This window comes from Mercenaria mercenaria, chromosome 14 (assembly GCF_021730395.1).
Source record: "Mercenaria mercenaria strain notata chromosome 14, MADL_Memer_1, whole genome shotgun sequence".
Lineage (NCBI taxonomy): Eukaryota > Metazoa > Mollusca > Bivalvia > Venerida > Veneridae > Mercenaria > Mercenaria mercenaria.
Genome location: NC_069374.1, coordinates 10,460,180 through 10,481,816, shown reverse-complemented (window position 1 = coordinate 10,481,816; position 21,637 = coordinate 10,460,180). Strand labels below are relative to the sequence as shown.

The 21,637-nt window shown below is 35.1% G+C and overlaps 1 protein-coding gene across 1 annotated transcript; it reads right to left on the bottom strand.

Annotated features, from left to right (window-relative positions):
- Window positions 1–138: 138 nt before the first annotated feature.
- LOC123526376 (uncharacterized) lies at window positions 139–21,172 on the bottom strand. Its single transcript, XM_045305505.2, has 4 exons — window positions 20,904–21,172; window positions 5,564–5,681; window positions 3,661–4,646; window positions 139–2,210 (listed from the first exon to the last, which is right to left on the bottom strand). Exons 1-4 carry the CDS (start codon window positions 21,107–21,109, stop codon window positions 2,138–2,140), a joined length of 1,383 nt encoding a protein of 460 aa, XP_045161440.2. The 5' UTR covers window positions 21,110–21,172; the 3' UTR covers window positions 139–2,137.
- Window positions 21,173–21,637: the final 465 nt, after the last annotated feature.

The following is a 21,637-nucleotide window of genomic DNA, read 5'->3' as shown; positions in this document are numbered from 1 at the left end:
GCAATTCAAAAAGGAAACTATTTGTACGTGACCTTATCCTATTTAATTGTTCCCCTATTCTCCTGTTTGTTTTTTTTTTTCACATTTATTGTCAATATTAAACTACAAGCATTATCATACAAAACTGTAAGCAAGTAATTCAAAATATAGATTTAATCTGCAAAACATATAGAAATCACTGATAATTGTCATCTTGTCATAAATAATAGCACATATTTAATTTTTTAATTGTTTCATTTTTTAAATTGGCTTCAAATTAAACAAGAGGACCATGATGGTCCTGAATCGCTCACCTCTTCCCACATGACCCAGTTTTGAGTATGACGTCGTTTTTTCTATTATTTGACATAGTGACCTAGTTTTTGAGCTCATGTGACCCAGTTTTGAATGTGACCTAGATATTATCAAGATAAAAATTCTGACCAATTTTCATGAAGATCCATTGAAAAATATGGTCTCTAGAGAGGTCACAAGGTTTTCTATTATTTGACCTATTGACCTAGTTTTCCAAGGTACGTGACCCTGTTTTGAACTTTATCTAGATATCATCAAGGTGAACATTCTCACTAATTTTCATGAAGATCTCATGAAAAATATGGCCTCTAGAGAGGTCACAAGGTTCTTCTATTTTTATATCTACTGGCCTAGTTTTTGACCGCACGTGACCCAGTTTTGAAACTGACCTAGATATCATCAAGGTGAACATTCAGATCAATTTTCATGAAGATCCATTGAAAAATATGGCCTCTAGAGAGGTCTAAAGATTTTAATAATTTTAGACCTACTGACCTAGTTTTTGACTGCAGTTGACCCAGTTTCAAACTTGACCTAGATATCATCAAGATGGACATTCAGACCAACTTTCATACAGATCCCATGAAAAGTATGGCCTCTAGAGAGGTCACAAAGTTTTTTTTATTATTTGACCTACTGACCTAGTTTTTTATGGCACGTGACCCAGTTTCAAACTTGATCTAGATATCATCAAGGTGAACATTCTGACCAATTTTTATGGAGATCCATTCACAAGTATGGCCTCTAGTGAGGTCACAAGGTTTTTCTATTTTTAGACCTACAGACCTAGTTTTTGATCGCACATGACCCTGTTTCGAATTTGACCTAGATATCATCAAGATGAACAATCAGACCAATTTTCATACAGACCCCATGAAAAATATGGCCTTTAGAGAGGTCACAAGGTTTTTCTATTATTTGACCTACTGACCTAGTTTTTGATGGCACCTGACCCACTTTCGAACTTGACCTAGATATCATCAAGATGAACATTCAGACCAACTTTCATACAAATCCCATGAAAAATATGGCCTCTAGAGAGGTCACAAGGTTTTTCTATTATTTGACCTACTGACCTAGTTTTTGAAGGCACATGACCCACTTTCGAACTTGACCTAGATATCATCAAGGTGAACATTCTGACCAATTTTCATGAAGATCTCATGAAATATATGGCCTCTAGAGAGGTCACAAGGTTTTTCTATTTTTAGACCTACTGACCTAGTTTTTGACCGCACATGACCCAGTTTCGATCTTGTCCTAGATATCATCAAGATGAACATTCAGACCAACTTTCATACAGATCCCATGAAAAATATGGCCAATAGAGAGGTCACAAGGTTTTTTTATTATTTGAACTACTGACCTAGTTTTTGATGGCACATGACCCAGTTTCGAACTTGACCTAGATATCATCAAAGTGAACGTTCTGACCAATTTTCATGAAGATCTTGTCAAATATATGGCCTCTAGAGAGATCACAAGGTTTTTCTATTTTTAGACCTACTGACCTAGTTTTTGATGGCACGTGACCCAGTTTCGAACTTGACCTAGGTATCATCAAGATGAACATTCTGACCAACTTTCATAAAAATCCCATGAAAAATGTGACCTCTAGAGTGGTCACAAGCAAAAGTTTACAGACGCACGCACGCACGGACGGACGACGGACACCGCGCGATCACAAAAGCTCACCTTGTCACTTTGTGACAGGTGAGCTAAAAACACAACATGTACAATATTCTGTCTCTTTTGAGGTAGACTTAAATATTTGTACTTTTACTTCACAGTGTCCCATAATCTTGTTTTCAAGTTTTCCTATGTCACAGTATATCTGCTGATGTCACCAGAGGACATCATCTTCTGAGGTAGACAAGCATGCTGCTATATGACTATCCAGCTCAATCTGACCAATCCTAAAATAAATAAACGTTTTCATAAATTTAATCAAAATGTTAAAATCAAATCATTCACATGACCTGCCGTGTTTAATGTTCAGTGTCCTTGGGTCAAACCCCATTTCTACAACAATTGCTTCCTCGGCTAAAGTCCTTAGCAGTATGGGGCTTGGTAGTTTAGGCTCCTATAAACAAAAATAAGTTGAATTAACACAAATTGCCAATGTGCTGGACCTACTTCAGGGATTTTATTTTCACATTTTGGGGATGGTACCAGCTGCAGTTATATGGGGGAGGGGGGGGGGAGTGTTGTAAATTAATGATTCTGTGACAAAATGTAGGAAACTAAAAGTGTTGCAGTATTACTAGCAGCTATGGATGGGGCAGTAGTTGTGATACTCACAAGTTTTGGGGATGACAATTAAAGATCTAGTGTTGATAGCTTTGATATGTCAATGTGTAAAACTAAATAAATTAAAATATTTTTCTTTTAAAATCCAAACATCATGACCATCCTAAGTTGACAGAATCAGATCCCTCAGTCTGATTTTTTGTGTGTTAATCAAGGATAAACTGCCATTCAATTCAATTCACACATCAATTTTAAGTTAACACACATTATTTCAATAACAGAAAAAACATGCATCATATTATTCACATTCTAGTATTTGTAGCAGTAAATTATTCCCTGTAGAGATGTGTAGTTTACCTGAAGTTTACAATGTAAACAACTAAATTTTATTACTGGCCCAGCGTCATCCCAAGGTATGTAGTATGCACTATGAGTGTAGTGTGCTGCAAGAAATATTCGGAGGGTTGGGAATATGTTTTAACACAGATCTCTTAAAAGATAATGTTTAGTTCATGGCTTTTTAGGTGCAACTTTCAGATCTATACAACTTAACCTTTCATTTATTTTTTTTGAATTTTGGGAATGTTTGACTTCCTTAAAGGGTAAAATCATACATTTTCATCTGGGGATAGATTAATTTCATGATATCAAGAGTATCAAAACATATGAAAGTCGTAAGTTAAGAATAATAAATCAATATAACAGGATATTTTACTAAGTATGACTGTGACATAATAATTGGCTAAATTCTTGTCACATTTCCAACCCATTAGTTTTTAACTTTTGTATATCTAACACTTCTATGTAAATACTAGACATGAAGACAAACTCTTTAACCCTTTTCATGCTGGACACAACTGATACTGCCTTTGCGACCTGTCACCAGTGTAGATCATGATCACTCTGCACATCCGTACAGTCTGATCATAATCTGCACTGTTCGCCATCCAATCAGTATCTTTTTATTATATGTATCCCTTTTAACAGTTAATGGTACTGTCCAAATTGAAAGATGGACGAGTTAATTACAGAAATTTAGCAGGGTAAGGGTTAAAGAATTTAAAACGTTTTTAAATAAGCTAACTCATGGAAAAGAAGTTGATTACACATACTGACCTAGAATCAAATTTCATTTGACATAAAGGACAGCTCTGGAGTGTAGCACTTTCTTTGTTTCCTTCTCTCACATCTTCACCTGCTTTTGAAGAGTTTCTTCGAGGTATCCCAGCAGTGAATGTATTCTCTAGCACAACCCTATCTGGACTTACTTCTCCCATATTTTGATCTCCTTTAGTAGAATGTGTGCTTCGTATACTAGTTGTACAGTTTTTCTGTAACATTATACTGACATTAGATTCTTCTCTTATATTTTTATCCAAGGTAGAATTAACTCGAGGTAGTCTTGTAGTAAACTTGTCCTGTAGACTTGTGTGACGATCACCATTTTTAGTTTCATTTCTCTTATTTTCACCTCCAATTGAATGCGTTTTTTGTATACCTGTGGTTAGCTCTTTGTCTAGCCTTGAATCATGTTTATTTACTAAAATGTTACCCGACTTTACAAATTCACCTGCTTCTTCCTTTTCAGACTTCCTCTGTGATACCCTTTTCAAAGTACCAAGTTTGTCACTGGTACTATTTGACTTGGCTGGTTCTAATTTCTTTCTCTCTCGTCTCCCATCTGTATTCTGAGATTGCAGGGCATAGTAATTTGAATTTCTATCTCTAATAATTGAACTATTTTCATCTCTATATTCACCTATATGACGTTGCCGAACTCCAATCTCGCTACCAGTATCTACCTTAGTAAAATGAGATACATGTTTTAATTCTCTATTATTAAATTTTGAGGAATTCAAAGATCCTTGCTCATGTTTATCATGTATATCCACTGATTTAGAAGTTTCTGTATCTGTTCCAGACTCTTCTGCACTAATTTCAGTTGACAGACCTTTCTGTATCTGCTTTGAAGACTTTCGAAAATGTCTGCAAAGTTTTGGGAAAGGAGATAACATTTTCCCTGACTGAAATTCAGCAACTGCTTGTAATCTCCCTTTGACTATGCTGACCTTATTCTTCAACCTACCCTCAGTTTCTTGGACCTGAAAAATACCTAACTGTCTAGTTAAGGAGCACAAATAGATTGCCAAACACTGCTGAAATTATTCAAATACTTCAACCAGGACTTTGCCATGCCTGAGTTTAAAAACTCATAATGCATCTGTTTATAATGTGGCTGCCGCATTTTTTGTCACGACCACAAAATGTGTCTATTTCTTGTTAAATCCAATTTCGGTTTATTGTTTTGTCAAGGTTTGATTACTGATTAACATAGAAGAAAATATTATTGAAACCACTATTTATGATTATCTCCCTTTATCACTCTAAATGCACAAGATCCTGTGACCTGTCTAATTACACATAACATATATTTGGATATCAAGTGGCTGCTTATTTGTTTTAACATAAAATTAAAACTTCATCAAATGAAAGTTTTTGTTTTGTTTTTGTTGGGTTTAACGTCGCATCGACATAATTATATGTCATATGGTGATTTTCCAGCTTTGATGGTGCAGGAAGACCCCAGGTGCCCCTCTGCATTATTTCATCTTCAGCGGGTACCTGGGTAGAACCACCGACCTTCTGTAAGCCAGCTGGATGGCTTCCTCAAATAAAGAATTTAACGCCCGAGTGAGGCTCGAACCCACATCAGTGAGGGGTAAGTAATTTGAAGTCAGAGACCTAAACCACTTGGCCACAGGGCCCAAAAATGAAAGTTTAAATAGAGATGGAAATTACAAGATACTGAGACTTTCTACTAATAGACAGTAGACACATATGAGTTTGAATATCTTGCACCTCACATTGTTCACAGTATATATGAAAGTAAAATAACCCATAAATAATACCCATTCAATTAACATTTGTTAAAACATGATTTCTGTTCAACATTTTGTAACATTTTCTTTAAAAAATGGCAAAGTATAAAAAGAAAACAGAAATTTTTATGTACACTCACCTGTGTATTGAAGGCAGGAAATGGGGATAAATTAGTAATATCTACATCTCGAGGTGACAAAGACAGTATCATTTCTCTCAATTTATTCAAGCTGGGGTTCTTTGTATGTAGAAATTCTCTGAAATATAAAAGGAAAAAATGTCAACATATTGTGCTTCTTCAACTTTAGAAGGTAGTTTAATCAGCAACAGTTAAACATAATTACACAATGCAATATTATAATAAAAACTACCAATTTGCAATTAGGCAGATTGCTCAATGACAATCATCAATGTCTGCTATGAGTGAGTGTGGTCAGTGGTTTGTTCACTAGCCGTATCATAATTGAGCCACAGGACTGTACATGGTTCATACACATTCTTCCAGACAAAATTCCCTGACATTTCCCTGACTTTTCCCTGACATGAAAGCATTTTTCCCTGACTTTTTGGTTCAGTACGATACAAACCAAGTCACCTAGTATGACTTTTGTTACCTTAAAATGTGCACATTTAGTGGTTCAATTTTAAATGAAAAATAGAATGTTGGCCTCCACAACCCCTACAGCCAACCCTTACCTCCTTTTTTGACAAACATTTACATTGTTTAATATTTTGTTTGTTTATTCAAAATCAACTGGATATGGAGCTGGTGATTATACAAAACATACTGCCAAGCAAAATAACATGAATTATCATGCATTAAAAAGTTATCAAATACACTGTTTCAAACAAACAAATGTTTTTATGTTATGACCAACAGACAATAAAGCAATTACTTTTGGAAACCTGAACATATTAGCCAAATCGAACTGTTTTTCTGAACATAGCTTTACTAAATTACATTAAAATGGAATTGTCATTCTGATTACCAATTAAAAAGAGTAACATCTATAGGATATATACCATGCAAAACACCTTGGTAGCAAAAGCATGTCTTTAAGGTATTGTAGATAATATTATGTTCAATTTTATATATCGCACATAAAATAAGCCCTGCATAATTAAGTGACAGTATTGCATACTATTATATACAAGCAAGCTGATCAGCCCCATATCCAGCACAACAGCATACAAGAGGACCATGATGGTCCTGAATCGCTCAACTCTTCCCACATGACCCAGTTTTGAGTATGACATCGTTTTTTCTACTATTTGACATAGTGACCTAGTTTTTGAGCTCATGTGACCCAGTTTTGAACTTGACCTAGATATTATCAAGATAAAAATTCTGTCCAATTTTCATGAAGATCCATTGAAAAATATGCTCTCTAGAGAGGTCACAAGGTTTTTCTATTATTTGACCTATTGACCTAGTTTTCGAAGGTACGTGACCCTGTTTTGAATTTTACCTAGATATCATCAAGGTGAACATTCTCACTAATTTTCATGAAGATCTCATGAAAAATATGGCCTCTAGAGAGGTCACAAGGTTTTTCTATTTTTATACCTACTGGCCTAGTTTTTGATTGCACGTGACCCAGTTACGAAACTGACCTAGATATCATCAAGGTGAACATTCAGATCAATTTTCATGAAGATCCATTGAAAAAAATGGCCTCTAGAGAGGTCAAAAGATTTTTCTAATTTTAGACCTACTGATCTAGTTTTTGACCGCAGTTGATCCAGTTTCAAACCTGACCTAGATATCATCAAGATGAACATTCAGACCAACTTTCATACAGATCCCGTGAAAAGTATGGCCTCTAGAGAGGTCACAAGGTTTTTTTATTATTTGACCTACTGACCTAGTTTTTTTAAGGCACATGACCCAGTTTCTAACTTGACCTAGATATCATCAAGGTGAACATTCTGACCAATTTTCATGAAGATCTTGTGAAATATATGGCCTCTAGAGAGGTCACAAGGTTTTTCTCTTTCAAGACCTACTGACCTAGTTTTTGATCGCAGTTGACCCAGTTTCAAACTTGACCTATATATCATCAAGATAAACATTCAGACCAACTTTCATACAGATCCCATGAAAAATATGTCCTCTAGAGAGGTCACAAGGTTTTTTTATTATTTGACCTACTGACCTAGTTTTTTTAGGCACGTGACCCAGTTTCTAACCTGACCTAGATATCATCAAGGTGAACATTCTGACCAATTTTCATGAAGATCTTGTGAAATATATGGCCTCTAGAGAGGTCACAAGGTTTTTCTATTTCAAGACCTACTGACCTAGTTTTTGATAGCAGTTGACCCAGTTTCAAACTTGACCTATATATCATCAAGATAATCATTCAGACCAACTTTCATACAGATCCCATGAAAAATATGGCCTCTAGAGAGGTCACAACGTTTTTTTATTATTTGACCTACTGACCTACTTTTTGAAGGCACGTGACCCACTTTCGAACCTGACCTAGATATCATCAAGATGAACATTCTGACCAAATTTTATGGAGATCCATTCACAAGTCTGTCCTCCAGAGAGGTCACAAGGTTTTTCTATTTTTAGACCTACTGACCTAGTTTTTGACTGCACATGACCATGTTTCGAACTTGACCTAGATATCATCAATATGAACATTCTGACCAACTTTCATACAGATCCCATGAAAAATATGGCTTTTAGAGAGGTCACAAGGTTTTTCTATTATTTGACCTACTGACCTAGTTTTTGAAGGCACGTGACCCACTTTAGAACTTGATCTAGATATCATCAAGGTGAACATTCAGACCAACTTTCATGAAGATCTCATGAAAAATATGGTCTCTAGAGAGGTCACAAGGTTTTTCTTTTATTTGACCTACTGACCTAGTTTTTGATGGCATGTGACCCAGTTTCGAACTTGACCTAGATATCATCAAGGTGAACATTCTGACCAATTTCCATGAAGATCTTGTGAAATATATGGCCTCTAGAGAGGTCACAAGGTTTTTCTATTTTTAGACCTACTGACCTAGTTTTTGAAGGCACGTGACCCAGTTTCGAACTTGACCGAGATATCATCAAGATGAACATTCTGACCAACTTTCATAAAGATCCCACAAAAAATGTGACCTCTAGAGTGGTCACAAGCAAAAGTTTACGGACGCACACACGGACGGACGACGGACACCGAGCGATCACAAAAGCTCACCTTGTCACTTTGTGACAGGTGAGCTAAAAAACCACTAAATGTTCACAAAATGTTAACAGAGTTGTACAGGTTAAACAACTAGCTATAATACAAATGGTTAGATTGAATTAACTAGTACTATAACAAATGGACACTATACAAGAGAGAAGGGGATCGAATCATTAGATATAGCCATCACCAGATTTGCTCAGGAGGTAAGGGGTGCAAATCCCTTTCAGTTTCTTCTATATGGAATTTGAAAAATATGTAGAATATAGATATATGCATATAATTTAAAATTATGCTTTAATTGTTGTAGGTGTGATAGCTTTCATGAAAAAGGAAATATCTGAAGAAACTGCCTTAACCTTTACAAATTGTTGCCTAACCAGATCAGAAAATTCCCTGACATTTTCCTGACATTTTCCAAATTTCAAAATTTCCCTGACATTTTGTAAAATTCCCTGACAATTCCCTGACCTTGAAAAAAAAAATTTTCCCTGACTTTTCCCTGACGAGTATGAACCCTGCTGTAAGGTTGGTTATTGAATTGACCTATGTCAATTGATGCTATCACCTAGTTTTATAATCTGGATGACACTTGGGAAGTTTGAATTCAGTTTCTGCATTTGTCTGGAGATAGTACAAGTAGCTTGCATGCAAAACTTAAAGCTTATTTTAATTTCTGAATGGTGAATGCCAAGCAAGGGAGCTACATTGTACCCATGCCATTTTACATGTATTTGATATGAGCTACAGCATGAGAAAACCAACATAGTGCATTTGCTACAAGCATGGATCCAAACCAGCCTGCGCATCCATGCAGTCTAGTCAGGATCTATGTTGTTTGCTTTCAAAGCCCAGTGCTCGCGCTGCCAATCGACATTATCGCCAAATGGCGATTATTTTATTCAAAAGTAGATTAAAACGCAATTTTTGGCGATAGAAAATGGCGATTAATTAATAAAAATGCTACAAAAAATATTGCAAAAAATTGTCCATAAACAGCTGGAACATACATAGTTTTATCGACAAAAACGTGCGAAGTCGGTAGCAGCAAGTATATATGCCCAGAGGCATAATTACCCCCTCTAAACGGTAACTTTGACACGCTTAATTGAACACAGTCTGCTGTTTATTAAATGGTCAGTAATTATCGGCAATTAGCGTGATACCTTGTGTCAGTTTTGTTGTTCACAGTTTGATCGCGGTTGGAGATAACACTCGATCTTTAACTAGTATCATAATATCTATGATTTTTTTATATTTCTTTCATCAAAATAATATTAAATTTATATGAAATTAAAATTGTTTAAGAAAAAACAACAACACTCGTTCTTTTACGGTATGCAACGGCAATCTTAGATTTTAGCGTACACAATAAGCGCTGAGAGTAGTTTCCCTTTACCGAAATGGCGAAAATCGCAAATGAACTTATTTTGAAGTTGGAAAATCGCGTATACCCGTGAATACTAAGCATTCACGACTCAGGGTTGGTTGCGGGGGGCATAAATCTGCGCATTTTACACGAGTATCAACGGTATGTTCAGTGATATGATGAATGTCATTATGACATTTATTGAAAATGCGGAAAGGTATTCAGATGAGACAATGAGTGTATATCAAAATCGGCCGATCAAAATCCCCTTGATCAAAATCCCCTCCACTGAAAAATGACTGGGTGTTACAAAATCCCCTTCACACATTTGCATGGGGTATCATAATTTCAGATATAATCACCTTTATATTCCCTAATATAATCCAAGCATATTTATTTATTATTAAGCCTATGATAAACATGAATAATAATAATTGAAAAATAAAGTGTGTTTAAGTGGTCCATGATCAAAAAAAAAAGAACAAAAAAAATTTATATAGTTACAAATACCCTCTTTAATGTTTTTTATTGAAATGCGAAAGTGCACGCGAATAAGGCACACGCCAAGTTTGTCTATTAATTTTTTCCCTGAAAAAAAAGTGGCTATTAATTTATAATGGCCAGGGCTAGCACTGAAAGCCTATTGCATTTAGAGAAACCGTAAGCGAACAGCATGGATCCTGACCAGACTGTGCGGATGTGTCACATTTAGTATATGCTCCCTTAGAGGTCATATGTTCAAACAAACAATTAAGAACCAATCAAGACTATTGACTAATAAACGAATTGGCTGAGAAATTATGTAGTAATTAATTAATTAAAGAGCCCCATGTGGTTCTGGCACGATCTGTGTATGAAAAGAATTGGAACCACTGCCTTACCCTTGCATGATTGTAAGAGGCGACTAATAGGGTCTAAACACTTGGTTTTGCAGTAACTCAGACTAACTCTGTGATTCCAGCAGGTATGCAAATTTTGATTCCATACCTCATGTTTTTATTTCGATGTAAATGAGATGTGGAACCAAAATGTGCAGTCCTGTTTGGCGCCATATAACCTATACTGTGTTGGTGCTCCGTAAAACCCAAATAAACAAATAAATAAATTAAAGATGCACACAAAGGTGCCAAAGAGCACCTACAATTATTGCTTTAAAAAAGGCACTAGAGAGGATCAAACACCGGTAGGTTCAGCAGCGCCGCATCATTTAAAATGTACGTTGATGCTATTTGTTTTGTCCTTTTGTCTTTTAACTGTTTCTTTATTTTTAAGAATGAATCACAGTATCTCAAATATGTATCGAGTATGTTTAAACATAACAATGTGTCGGTCAATATAATATGTCTTTTATGAGTGCGTAATTACGGCGAAATAAACAGGTTAAACACAAATAATGAATAAAAAATCACAAGAAATGAAATTAAAATAAATATTATAATGATCCTTTATAATTCAGTTTATTAAAGCGGACTACCTTGACTTACATGTTCATATACGATATGTATGTATATATAGAGCTGGCTACCGAGGCCTTTAGTCTAGGTAGCTGGAACTGGCTACGTACATGTTGCCACTGCCTTTTTTTAACACAAAATAGATCTGCCCTCCATGTTTACATTTTCTGACATTTATTCATGTTGTAGAAATTACACATTGCACCGGTGAATGTAAAAGCTGTATTATACAGTAGTATGAAAACACTAGGGCTGTAACGAGTATCCGAGTACTCGGATATCCACGAGTTTGACCAGAAGTTCGAGTACAGATATTCGTCATTGTCAGGATCGTTGGATCGCGATCTTTTTCATTAATACATGCAATTTGTAAAATTCTATCAATAAAACTATATTAAAGCCACTTTAAACGTCTTCAATGAATTTTCTTGCACATCTAAAACGATTACAAGTTTTTAGATTCTAAACCGGATGTAAATAAATGTCTTAGGTAGAGTTAGTGTGACCAGTTCTAGATTTTAGATATATTTTTATTATGAAAATCATTAAAATAACATTAAGTCATTATTTTATCAGAATGCCCTTACCTTTCTACAGTTTATTACTTATCTAAATATAATTATAGCTAAACATTATGTGCATTTGATTTGGTCTGCTACTTCAAAAGATATTCCAGACAGAATTTGATATGGTAATAATTTAATTAGTAAGTGTTAATTAGTATCAGAAAGCAATAAGCCACTGGAGTAGACAAGTACTGGTCAAGTTTTAATGTATGCATGTGTGATATGATTGGTTGAAATATGATGCATGTGTGATGTGATTGGTTGAAGTATGAAGTGGGCGTGAATGAAAATGTTGCAGAGTTTGGAGGGAAGGGAAGGAAGTCAGTTTGGAGTTTGAGTTAGTTTTGGGTTTTTGTTTTAGGCACCGGAAAGTCAAACTTAGTCAAAATTGATATTTTAATATTTTAGGCAGGAAATACTTTGGAAACTTTGAGAATAATAATCATTATGTACTATGAATTGGAATTACTGAAAAGTGATATATTATTTACAATGGAATAAAAGAATATTAGAACTCTACCACTTGTTAAATAATAGCTAATTCCCTGAGAAAAATGGACCCCGGTTACATTAGCATCGGTCCTATTTTCGAACTAAAGTTAATATGGAATATGTCAAAACAGTGAATAAACATTTATCATTTAAGTAATTAAATTCAATAAAAATTTAGATACGAAATTTCTGTCCAAATAAAATTTTCTTATCAAAAAATGCAAAACCTTTACAAAATATTTGATTATTAATGACCGACGTCATATCGTTCATCTGCAAGAATGGCCGAACATTACAGAAGTCCACCCGAGAAACCGGACTTTAATTAATGAGCAAAACATTAAACATAGGTCAAAACTATTAAACTCAGCACTATGAGAACTGCAAAGCTTTGATTCCATAAAGAAAACAGTACAAAAATAACAGTATCATTATAAGTTGTTGCTGATCCGTGGTTCGATCTGTGAATCGTCAGCCCCGACTCGCAGATCGGATCGAATCGCCACTTGTCTGACGATCCACAGCCCTAGAAAACACAGTGTCAACATCGCCTGGTAAGTTTGATTCTATGACATTCTACGAAAAAATAAGCAGTGCTCCAGCTAGCTATTTACAGCAGGGCGCATCGCCCGTTCCGAAATTCGTTCCGCCCTGTTGCCCCGCCAGGCACCCTGCCCATTTAACAACCATTTCATTTCTTTTTTTTAGCCAAACTTCCCTTTTTTGCCTCACTGATTATTATACACTGCTTTATTGCCCCATTTTTATCGAGTGATACACGCCGAGGGGCATTGATATAATTAGCAAACAATTAAACAATTACCTACTGTAATCGTGCCCGAGGCAGACCATGATATTTTAGACTGCTCCACTGCATTAAAATCACTGAACCTTAGTGTAAAACAGTTTGCAAACCAGTCTGAAATCACTATCATTTCGCGCCACCTGTCAAATTGTACTTTCGTTTTCAGTAATATAGTCGTAAATACCCCTTTACATACAACTGAAACTTCAGTCCAGACAACAGACATTTAAATCTAATTAATAAAAATCGATCACAATCAAATTTAAATAGGAAAATATTTTGATTTTAACCTTTTACAAGTTTTTGAAATCAAAAGTAGGTTGTCGTCTGCTTTGTGAAATTGCCGATTTTTTGCAGATTTCTTTGAAATTAGTTTACTAAGATGTAATGACAGGGTACACTTTAATGTCAGATACTGTAAAATGCTGTTAAACTGTCTTTGCATCATAATAATTTTTCAAAAATATTGTTTAAACTGGACATTCGACGACTTTTAGAAAAAAGTGTAACCATATCCGGATATAAAATTTTGGATACCCGGAATATGTCTATTACAAGTGCTAAACTTGCTTTTAGACTGTTGTAAGTTAAAATCTTTGCCTGATTTCATTTATTTAAGTGGAAGTTTAAACTTTATTTTCTGTATATAATATGTTGCACGTATAAATTTATAAATATCAGGTAGCCTACATGGAGAAGATGTGTACTGAAATTGTAACAAGTAAAATAGGCCTAAACACATAGAATTGTTATTCAGTATGCAATTACAAAACAAGAGGACCATGATGGTCCTGAATCGCTCACCTATCCCCACATGACCCAGTGTTGAACTGCGTATGACGTCGTTATTTCTATTATTTGACATAGTGACCTAGTTTTTGAGCACATGTGACCTAGATATCATCAAGATAAAAAATTCTGACCAATTTTCATGAAGATCCATTGAAAAATATGACCTCTAGAGAGATCACAAGGTTTTTCTATTATTTGACCTAATGACCTAGTTTTTGAAGGCACGTGATGCACTTTTGAACTTGACCTAGATATCATCAAGTGAACATTCTCACCAATTTTCATGAAGATCTCATGAAAAATATGGCCTCTAGAGAGGTCACAAGGTTTTTCTATTTTTCGACCTACTGACCTAGTTTTTGAACGCACACGACCCAGTTATGAACTTGACCTAGATATCATCAAGCTGAACACTCTCACCAATTTTCATTAAGATCCATTGAGAAATATGGCCTCTAGAGACATCACAAGGTTTTTCTATTTTTAGACCTACTGACCTAGTTTTTGACCACATGTGACCCAGTTTCGAACTTGATCTAGATATCATCAAGATGAACATTCTGATCAATTTTCATGAAGATCTCTTGAAAAATATGGCATCTAGAGAGGTCACAAGGTTTTTCTATTTTTAGATCTACTGACCTAGTTATTGACCGCACGTGACCCAGTTTTGGATTTTATTTAGATATCATCAAGGTGAACATTCTGACTAATTTTCATAAAGATCCCATGAAAAATATGGCCTCTAGAGAGGTCACAAAGTTTTTCTATTTTCAGACCTACTGACCTAGTTTTTGACCCCACATGACCCAGTTTCAAACTTGACCTAGATATCATCAAGGTGAACATTCTGACCAATTTTTATGAAGATCCATTGAGAAATATGGCCTATAGAGAGGTCACAAGGTTTTTCTTTTTTTAGACCTACTGACCTAGTTTTTGACCCCACGTGACCCAGTTTCAAACTTGACCTAGATATCATCAAGGTGAACATTCTGACCAATTTTCATGAAGATCTCAAGAAAAATATGGCCTCTAGAGAGGTCACAAGGTTTTTCTATTTTTAGACCTACTGACCTAGTTTTTGACCCCACGTGACCCAGTTTCGAACTTGACCTAGATATCATCAAGGTGAACATTCTGACCAATTTTCATGAAGATCTCAAGAAAAATATGGCCTCTAGAGAGGTCACAAGGTCTTTCTATTTTTAGACCTACTGACCTAGTTTTTGACCGCACGTGACCCAGTTTCGAACTTGACCTAGATATCATCAAGATGAACATTCTGACCAACTTTCATAAAGATCCCATGAAAAATGTGACCTCTAGAGTGGTCACAAGCAAAAGTTTACGCACGCACGGACGGACGGACGACGGACGCCACGCGATCACAAAAGCTCACCTTGTCACTTTGTGACAGGTGAGCTAAAAATGTTTCAAGTTGAAAATACATGCCAAGTAAAATACAAACAGCAGAATTTTTAGTTAATAAATAGGTGCATTAGAGATGACAGACATAGCCTATTAAAAGACCATACCTAAAGTGTGCCAAAAAACATGCCTAAATTATGCCAAATCCCATGCCTCAAGTATGTTAAAATGCATTGTATGCATGGACCAGTTATATTTTTTTCCCAGGGGAGCACGGTCCCGGACCGACCACCACCCAAGAAGTGCCCTTTTCAGTGCCAGCACCCTGCCCTTTTTTAATCCTAGCTGGAGTGTAATGTAATGGCCATTCAGGACATAGTTATAAAGTAATATAGAAACAGTTCAGTATTCTAAAATATTGCTTCTCCAAAATATTATACATGTATAACTGTATATTGCTATCCTAAGGTTAACAAAGTACAGTTCTTCTCTGTACCAGGCATACAGGTAGCCAACTGGACGCTGGCATATTTCCATTATACATTGCAGATTCATGCAGATTCAGCAGTCCGCAGAATGTCTTATCACCATATTTGTAATAACGCTCGGACATGATAGCTAATTACCAACAATGCTCTTGGCTATATTTCCTATATAACTCTGATTAGCGGGAGAAAGCTCAAAAAACGGCACGGGGAACCGAATAGATTAGACTCTTTTAGTTATTTGGGCTAAAACACATTGGGTTAGCTATCATTGTCAGTGCGTCTCACTTTTCCTTAAGAACTTGGGTTGAACTTTAAATAAAAACTGTTGACTTTCAAAGTGTTGTTTACTATTCCCTTGTCACCGGAGTTTATTACGTGACAATTGTTTGGCGCCGTGACCAAGGATAAGTGGGACCAAAATGAACTTTTTGAAATAGATTGTCGCTGTGAATACTACCACTACGATCACATGGACTATGAAGAAAACAACATGCCAGAAACTGTAAGTTACTTTTCCTCAATCTTCCAAGACAATTTTGCAAGCTGGAAACGTTTTCCTATTTCTATTTTGTGCAGATTAACAAGGACAAAATTACTTTTTGGATATTTTTTTTCATCGGCAAAACATAAAAAAAAAATTTCAAACAGTCTTTTTATATCTATGGTCAGAAAATAGAAAGATAGTACCAAAAAAAAGAGAAAAAGAAATAAAAATGAAAAAGTTAGAAAATAGTAAAACTAAAAGAACAGAAATAAATGGAATTGTGTACTGTATGTTCTGTATGGCTATAGTACTGGAATTATTAGGGTTATCTCCTGTCTGTAGCACTGATTTAGAATGATTAGGGTTATCTCTTATTTATGAAGTAATCTTGGTTTGGGCATTGGTAAACTCGATATGTTTTTATCGGATTCAGTGCAAAATGTGTTACTTAGAAATGTATTTGTTAATATATGTACCGGTTTTACCGCATGTCATTTAATTTTTTGGTCATTCGTGAACAAAGTTTCATTTCGTCAGAGGTCAAATATACATATGGTTGTCTGTTTTAATAAAAATAAGGATACTTGGTACAATATTTGAATTGTAAACTGGAAAACGAAGTTTATAGTCTATTTTTAGGACAGCTGGTTATCTGCATAGAAATGCTGTTTTTTGGTGCATTGGGTTTTGGAATTATGCATATCACTTTGTGCATTCTCTTGATTGTTAATGGGAAAAAATGACAGCTTGTTGATTTTAATCATCAGTGGATAAAGGGTTACATTAGTATCCAGTCTGAAGGCTTCCTGAGGCAGGACGGTCTATTTTGCTGAAAATATGAGGACACCTATACAGGGGTGTGGAGTAAACAAACTGTTTTACTCCCTCAGTATATTTTTTATACTTTTTTTTTATGACTTATGAATTCTGGAATAGGGGACTCCAGTGTAGTAGAATGGCAAATCGGCCATGTATAGTGACCAAGGTATTTGGTGTGCGCGAGTGACGCATCCGACAGTGTTTACGTCAGCACTCAATCTGAGAATTAGACGCGTTGATAGCGTTGTGAATATAGAGGCATAGAGGTGTACTCTTAGACTAGTATATGTTGTATTTGAGCAAAATAGATCTGTTTTCGTTTCTCAGGTTACGCCATAGGCACCTTGTCAACTCATCCAGGCTTGTCATTTTTTCAATTACTTTTGGTAACCATCATTTGTTAGTATTGGATGTAAGGTTGTTTTCCTATCGAAATGTTAATTGACTCCAGTCTTGTATTTTGATATAATACAGTACACATATTTATGCTAGGTACATCCTTTCTTTCATTTCTTTTTGGAAAAGTTGAAAATTCAAGTAAGTCATGCTTGCAAAATACATGAAGATTTAGGCTAGGTAACGTAAGCAGTACACTCTAAGAACTGAGATAGTGTGTATTATTAACTGTTGTCAGAATGTTGCCAAAGGAGATATTACATGTAAACTCACAAGAAATATATATTGTGACAGTCATAATTTACCCAAATGACACAACATAAGATTACATATATTGTAATATTCTGGTGAAACACAGTGAAGAAGAAATAACTTGCTAAATACGATGTTTTGGACATTTTATAAATTTTTAGCTCCAGTGATAGTTTGTACAGATGATAACTTCATAAGTTCGAAACCGAATGTGATGAGAAATCTGTTCCTCAGTGACAATAACCTCTTTTAAAAACTGTTTTAATGAAAGTGACATCTTGGAACTTTTTTTTAACTTATTGCATCCAAACTTGAATAGTATGGACATCCAACGTTTTATTTCTCCGATGATATTGATACAAATCCTGCCAGTATGTATACTTTGATACTGTGGAAATTGGACAGTCCCAAGCAAAATGTATACTTTGATACCGTGAAAATTGCACAGTTAAAAGCAAAAACGGTAGAAGAAGCGTGCATATATAGAACTTTTCTTACATAAATCCTACAGAACTTTTGTGCAATCATATTACATAAATTACGTACACTAATCATGCAGAACTTTTGTGACTTCTATCTGGAGGCAATTGACTCTTTGTTTTATGATACATAGTGTGTTTACCACTTCATACAAAGAGTACAAATATATGATATGGAGAAGGCAGGGTCGTAGACCTACGCACTCTGTATGCTACAACCAACCTCGACACTACACAAGTAATATTGAACAACCCTAACACAGAAGAAAGTTTTTTTAAACAGCTGGCAGCTGAAGCCAGCAACACGCATACATCCAGTACTTGTGAACTACAACCCTGGATACCTCACCAAGGGGGCGTGCGGGAACTACATGACTGTACTGTCCATCCTTTGAACTATGCGCGTAGACCTCCAGGTGCTGATTTAAACGCGTTGGATTAAATTCATTTACATACCGATTTTAGTGTAACATGTGACATACATATATATACACATTTTTTATTGACTCGACATTATCGTACATTCATTACCTACAATACGGGAGATGTTACGTAAACAAAATTTACATTTAATTATTACAAGTCAGTTGAACAATACTAGAATCATCATGAACGCGGGATTAACATTTACTTTTAGAAGTGCGTTTGATGTCATATATATTTATTCTCCAGGCATAGTGAGACATGTTGTTTTTTTCTCCATAAAAACATACGGTCGTTGTGTAGACGAACTTACATTTACTTTTTTAGAAGTGCTTTGCCTTACAGTCCTGGAATCATCACGGAATTAACACTTACTTTTTTTTTTAAGTGCGTTTTACTTTTCATACAAACATGCAGTCGTTGTGTAGACGAACTTACATTTACTTTTATAGAAGTGCGTTTTAATTGTGACAAACACCTACATATATATATATATTTTTTTTTTTTCGTGAACTAGTGACTTTGATTTCTCCATACAGGAGATGTTGTGTATAAAAAACTAACAAAATCAAAGATACCGAATGAATAAAGACATTATTTTTTCATGTTATCATAACGTATTCTGTCATTAATTAACTGCAATTACCAGGTATGCATTTCGCATTAATTCACAGACGTTCATCCGGATATTATCTTTAGAAGTGTTATTATCTATAGATGTATTTTCTTCATGATGCTTACCAATATGTGTAATCGCAATTCCTATACGATCGTGGTAAGGTATTTCAGACATAATATTGCTGATACCATCTTTTTCTGCTCTGTTAAATGTAGAAGAAAGAAAGGAGTCAACATAAGAGAATAGATTAAGAAATTAGGATATAATAAAGAAGTATTTTATAAGTGATTTTTTTTTTTTTTTGGTAAACCAGATCATATTCTCTATAAGTATTTTTTTTTATATACATCATAAGTACGTAGTCTAAATTGCAATTGTTACAAGATCCTTTCGATTTTTTTTTTTTCGGAAGAAAGAAAGGAAATTGTAATGTAATGGCCTACTATTTTATTATTGTAGGCTCATACTTAAATTATTATTTTATTTTAAAGAGAAGAAAGAAAGGAAATTGTAATGTAATGACCAGTTAAGCTTTACTTTATTATTATGACATATTCATACTTAAATTATTATTTTATTTTAAAGAGATGAAAGAAAGGAAATTGTAATGTAATGGCCAGTTAAGCTTTACTTTATTATTATTACATATTCATACTTAAATTATTATTTTATTTTCAAGAGAAGAAATAAAGGAAATTGTAATGTAATGGCCATTCAGGACATAGTTATAAAGTAATATAGAAACAGTTCAGTATTCTAAAATATTGCTTCTCCAAAATATTATACATGTATAATTGTATATTGCTATCCTAAGGTTAACAAAGTACAGTTCTTCTCTGTACCAGGCATACAGGTAGCCGACTGGACGCTGGCATATTTCCATTATACATTGCAGATTCATGCAGATTCAGCAGTCCGCAGAATGTCTTATCACCATATTTGTAATAACGCTCGGACATGATAGCTAATTACCAACAATGCTCTTGGCTATATTTCCTATATAACTCTGATTAGCGGGAGAACGCTCAAAAAAACGGCACGGGGAACCAAATAGATTAGACTCTTTTAGTTATTTGGGCTAAAACACATTGGGTTAGCTATCATTGTCAGTGCGTCTCACTTTTCCTTAAGAACTTGGGTTGAACTTTAAATAAAAACTGTTGACTTTCAAAGTGTTGTTTACTATTCCTTTGTCACCGGCGTTTATTACGTGACAGGAGCACTGATAAGATTGTTTTATTTTTTAAAATGCATGTGACTTGGAAAAGTAGGCATGTGATCTAGAGCCGCATTGTCACTGTCTTGTCAGGTATGCTTGCAAGCTGGGGGTCGTACTCGTAGGTTCGAGTCCAACACCGAGTAGCCGATTTTCCCACTAAAACACAACACTACACTAGCTCCATAAAAGCGGGGAAGGTTTGTTCGAAAGTGATGTAAGTAAGTTTCACATGTTGAATAACACGTGATAATAAGAACCTTTTTCCTTCTTGAAGTTCTTCTGAATCGGTTTGCTGATACTCGATTTTTCTTCGTTTACTGGATTGGCCGTCATCACACTCCGAGTCGGAGGATAATGTAACGGTTTCTGCTTCATTTGGATTCTGTCCTAACACTTCTGTTGCTACAGGTCGTTTCTGTTGAGGCACTTTTCTTTTTAAACGCAGTTTCTTGCTTTTTTCCATAATTAATTTACCCGCTTCCGAGTGACTGAGCACCTCCTTCGTGAAGAGGAAACATTCAGTGACTTGTAAAATTTACAAATCATAAGGAAAAAATCGCTATGTTGCTGGTCAGACACTGCTAGTGATTTTCCCACAGTCTATGAAATGATTCAGATGACAATTTAAAAATGTGTTTTAATAAGTTAACCTGTCAGACACGAAAAAAAAGTATTTTCATATTGGCTAAACCGATCCAAAACAATTTCTCTTCAAATACAACCCCTTTCTACATCCAAATCTGTACTTGATGCTGTCAACCTTGACCAATTATATCACGGTGCGCAAGAATAAATGATAAAAGAGAAATGGAAAGTAAAATATGAAAAGACTCGGACAAGTGCAATATAGTAAAAGTAAGGAAATAAAAGCAAAAGATGCCCAGTTGTAATATTCCACTGGGGGAGACATGTTGTTTTTGCCCTGTCCGTCCGTCACTTTTCATTTGGAACCGATCAATAACTGGAGAAACCTTCAAACTTCATAGGGTGG